This window comes from Sceloporus occidentalis, unplaced genomic scaffold (genome assembly GCF_023333645.1).
Source record: "Sceloporus occidentalis isolate IW3139 unplaced genomic scaffold, rSceOcc1.0.p SCAF_89, whole genome shotgun sequence".
NCBI classification, from domain to species: domain Eukaryota; kingdom Metazoa; phylum Chordata; class Lepidosauria; order Squamata; family Phrynosomatidae; genus Sceloporus; species Sceloporus occidentalis.
This window is the reverse complement of record NW_028317069.1, coordinates 3,746,009-3,750,492: the sequence shown is the minus strand read 5'-3', so window position 1 is coordinate 3,750,492 and position 4,484 is coordinate 3,746,009. Positions and strand designations below refer to the sequence as shown.

The window sequence follows — 4,484 nt, the reverse complement described above, 5'->3', positions numbered from 1 at the left end:
TTTTCATCATGCCTCTGCGCGCACGCACACACACAAGGAATGCTAAACCCACAATAGTATTTTACACTATGTAACAGTAAATCAGCCGAGCAAATTCCTCTTGCTCTCTGAGCTTAGCACGCGTGTCCACCACCCACTGCAATTCCCCATTCACACGGCATATCGCTGGCTTGCTTGGAGGTTAACTCTGTCCAAGATAGAAGAGCGAGTGCTGCATGTTAGCGCGGCACCGGCCCTTCCAGCGCTGACAGGGTGATGCGTTTAGGTTACAGTCCAGCCATCCCAGCTCTATGGTACAGTTGGCTGCGGGAAGGTCCGATTTTGGAGCGGCGGCGGAGAAAGCCGAGCTACCCTGCCAGCTTGCTGGTGACGAGTGAGGACTTCCTCTGCGGGAGGTCCTGTGGGGTGGGGATGTGGTCTCCCGTTACAAGGTTTTTGTCTGGCCCGGCACACGGTAGCTGCTTGTTCTTCATTTTGGCCTTGGCCATGTTATAGTCTCCCGAGTCAAAATACTTTTGCTGCAAAAACAAAGGACAGCTTAGACAGAGAAGACAGGCAAAAATATCATGGCACAATACTATGGGATAAAGGCGAGGACAACCAAACGACATCAAGCAATGGGTGACTACCCGCTTCGGTTGGTCTACTTTTCACTTCGGTTTACCTACTCTTCAAGGTCAGACAAAGAACTAGATCTCCGTAAATCGGTAGGGTCAACGTTAATAGACAACAAAATACAATAAACAAACGTGCATTGAGCAAACTAGTTTTAACGTGGCGCCCTAAATGACATTCATGCTTAAGATACTCAAGGTAATACTCCTATGGCTAGCGTTTCCTACTGGAATAATAAAGTTGGAAGATTTTGAAGCTAATTCCATATGGACAGGAACAGAAATCCTAGCTCTAAAAAAGTACGGGAATATGGGGTAAAAAATCTGGGCACACAAAGATGGGTGGAAGTACTATATATATATATATATATATATATATATATATATATATATATATATATATATATATATATAAAAAATATATTAAAAGCAATGCACCTGCCGTGAATATTTACTCCGGAGTATGACGTTAAGACAAACAGTCTTCGTGGGAGAATAAGTGCTCCGGTTGACAACTAAAATCATCTAGGTAAAGTCATCTAGAGACGCACAAAAAGACGCAATTACGTCAAAGCACTTTATTATGGAAAAATATAATGTTTACCGTCCCCTGAACGCGCAAGGCAGGTGAGGCAATGGTAGTTATTGTCATATATCACTGAGTCGTACCCACCGAGTCGCCATATAGTTTGGACGCCTTCATGGGCAGCGAAAAAAATTCTGAAATATGGAAGAAGGTCAACAAGAACACGGTCATCCTAACCCCTCTCCTTTCCCGAAGAGGAAAGGCCTTATCTGTAGGCTGTGAATATGGAGATGGTGATGGACTTCAAGCAGGGTATAACATAACATCGTGCTAACAGCAAGAGCTCCTGAGCCCATAATAAAAATAACATACCCCTTTCTGAAGCCTCTTCATCAGGAAGTCAGATCCACCTGGCTTCTGTCCTAAATTGGGGTACTTGGCCTTCAATTTCTGCTCCTCCACCTTTTCTGGAGTAACAGCTTCCTTCTCTTGCGAGTCCTGAAACAAACGATACACCAACGTGTCAAACAATGATAAGACCCTCCACTGCGGCAAGAGATCCCACCCGTAATCATACTATCTGGGTAGAACAGTGAGCTTTTTTCTCTAGAAGCTCTAGAAGAAGAACCCTCTGCTCTGTGCTCCTGCTTCCTGGAGAAATGGGGACCCAACGAAGACAACCAAGGCCAAACACTGAACCATTTGAACGCCAAATTCAGTCGCCTGCCACAGATTTCCAAATGACATCTTCACAAGGCTTTTGTTTTTGGCTCTACAGAGACCCATGTGGCTCCTACCTTACAGTTACACGCGGACACATGTCCCAGGGCCACGACACCTAAACCTCCGCCTTGGGCACGCGTGTGTAGACATGTAAAGTCCGACGTGACCTGAACACGTTGTCATATGACTCCGCACGGTAGTCAAGGCCATCCCACCCACCTCTAATCTGGAGGTCAAAGGGGTGGAAATGATCAACTTTGTTGGTTATTGCTGAGAAACACGGTGGTCTTTCCAACAATATCCAGTATCAGAATTCTTTAACAAAGTAACATTATTATATTTGACGTCTCCTTCCTTGCTCTGCAGAGTGCTTGACTTAATAAATCGGGAGCCTGTGTGTGTACGCAGGGTGGGCACATGCGCAGTGTGATACCCGACTTAACTCAGGAAGCAGTTGGGGGGGGGAATAAACAGGGTTTGCCTTACTGATCTCTAAAAGAAATCTCATGGCAGATCAGACCTGTTCGGCCCGTCTAGTCGGTCGTTTCTCCTGCTGTAAAGATTCAGACCTTAATCAGCGTTAGTCTCGTCTTAGATTCAGGAGCCGTATGTCCCATGCATGTACACCCTCACTGTATTACCCTCTACCACTTCTGCTGGGAGGTTGTTCCACATATCTACCACCCTCTCGGTAAAGTTCAACATCCTTACGTTCCACCTAAGCCTCTGATCCTCTAGTTTTAGGTTATGTCCTCTTGTTCTAACCAACTATGTAATCGAGCAAAATTGTTTATTTTATTGTCACCAGTTTATTTATAAAGCCATTTCCTGCTGTTTCTATACACCTTACCGGGGCTTTTGGGCAGTAGAACCCTGCGATACCCTCATACCCAGCAAACATTCTGACCTCCTAGAAAAGAGGGGTATCAGGGGAGGGAAAAACAGCACCATCGAGGGTGATTTGGGCCTCACACTGGTGTAAATAAGAACACTAAGGATTATTATGAGGTTATAAACTGTCTGTCAAATCAAAACCCACACATGGAAATCTCAGGTTTTAATATAATAATATTTGTAATAATAATTTTATTTGTATTGATCTCAGGCAAACATAGAATAACTCATAACATGTAGGATAACTCAAACATGCTGTAATATATATATATATATATATATATATATATACACATACACATACACATACATATACACACACACAAATACAAATGGACACCCATCCCTTACATTTAAACAATTTGTAAATAAAGTGCACAGTGAGGCTTTTTTATCATATGGTTCATTATATGTGTGTGTATTCAGCACCTCTTCCATATATATATATATATATATAGTTCACAGAATGGGTGTGTGTATATAGATAATATTTGCCATATGGTCCCTAGAGTGGGTGAGTGTATATATATTGTCCATATGGTCTATAGAATGGGTGTATGCAATTAGACGTGCATGGGTGTGTATGAAGGTATATACAACCAGTGAGATCCCATTACAATGTACATGTATGTAGAGACCCACATATATACCAGAGGGATCCCCCAGAATCCAGAGATCCTTAGCCCCGCCCTCGTCACTGACAGCCCCCTGCATACCAGCCAATACCAGCCAGAAATTGCTTAACTGGCAACAGCTCAAGCCAATCAGCTGGTTGCACGGGCTATTAAGGCCCAGGAGGCCCCTGTGGTACATCTATACCCTCACACATCAGTCACTAAGGGAAGGGTTAGGCAGCAGCCATGGTGAGCAGCTCCGTCACCTGTTTCTCTTCGCCAGTCTCCTCCAGGTGCACGTCGCCTCCGTATTTCTCGGACATGGCGCCGGTTGAGGGTGGGGAAAGGGAAACTGAGGTGAAATGAAGCGACTTTCCCGGCGGGAACCACGGTCCAACAAACCCCGCTATCTCTGCTCCAAAATGGCTGCCACCGCGCCTGACGTCACAGGCTGGACTGGGTAGCCCCCTCCTTCCCCTCGGTCAGCGCAAGGCGAACCCACCAATCAGCGACCGCCATGACGTCATAGCTAGCCACTAACGAAAAAGCACAGAGCGATAATGCCCGCCCCTCACTAACTAGCATACAAAAGAACCAATAGAAACAAGAAGGTGGGCAAAGGGACTATGGTAGCCAATCAAAAAAAGGTCGTGACTGGATTCTGTTGCCATGGGAGAGATGCCTCAATGTGCAGAGATCAAAGCATGTGATCAGCATGTTATTCAGTGTCTCTGACAAGGAGGGGGCTCAGATGACTCCAGAGAGGCTATCATCTCAAACTAGGGGGTGTTAAACCCAAGTTAGGGGCCCCTTTTTCTTCATGCTCGGAGCCCAAATCAATAATCCTTGGCTGGCTAAGCACCGTGGGAGTTATCATCCCATAACAGCCAGGTATCCTGCATGGGCATTTAAACTATTTACTGTTAGTCTGATATTAATCACTAGGTGGTGCCAGTGCTAAAGGATTACTAGTCATAGCTACCAACTCTCCCTGTTCATGAAGCCTGTGATGTGCCCTGGGTATTAGGCTATCACATGGTTCTACAGCCATAAAAGCCCTCATAATGTGTTGTTTTTTTTTGTAAATGCGTTTATAAATAAATGTTGTAAATA

General features: G+C 44.8%; 1 protein-coding gene across 2 annotated transcripts; it reads right to left on the bottom strand.

Moving 5' to 3' along the window:
- Nucleotides 1-347: 347 nt before the first annotated feature.
- On the bottom strand, nucleotides 348-3,694 carry LOC149284756 (alpha-endosulfine). 2 transcript variants are annotated; one of them, XM_089496396.1, is made up of 4 exons: nucleotides 3,638-3,694; nucleotides 1,476-1,638; nucleotides 558-577; nucleotides 348-518 (listed from the first exon to the last, which is right to left on the bottom strand). In XM_089496396.1, the coding sequence occupies exons 1-4, from the start codon at nucleotides 3,692-3,694 to the stop codon at nucleotides 348-350; spliced, it is 411 nt and encodes a 136-aa protein (XP_089352522.1). The 2 variants fall into 2 exon arrangements, with proteins under 2 accessions (XP_089352522.1, XP_089352523.1); XM_089496397.1 differs by lacking the exon at nucleotides 558-577 and having other exon boundaries at nucleotides 1,513-1,638.
- Between the last annotated feature and the right edge of the window lie 790 nt (nucleotides 3,695-4,484).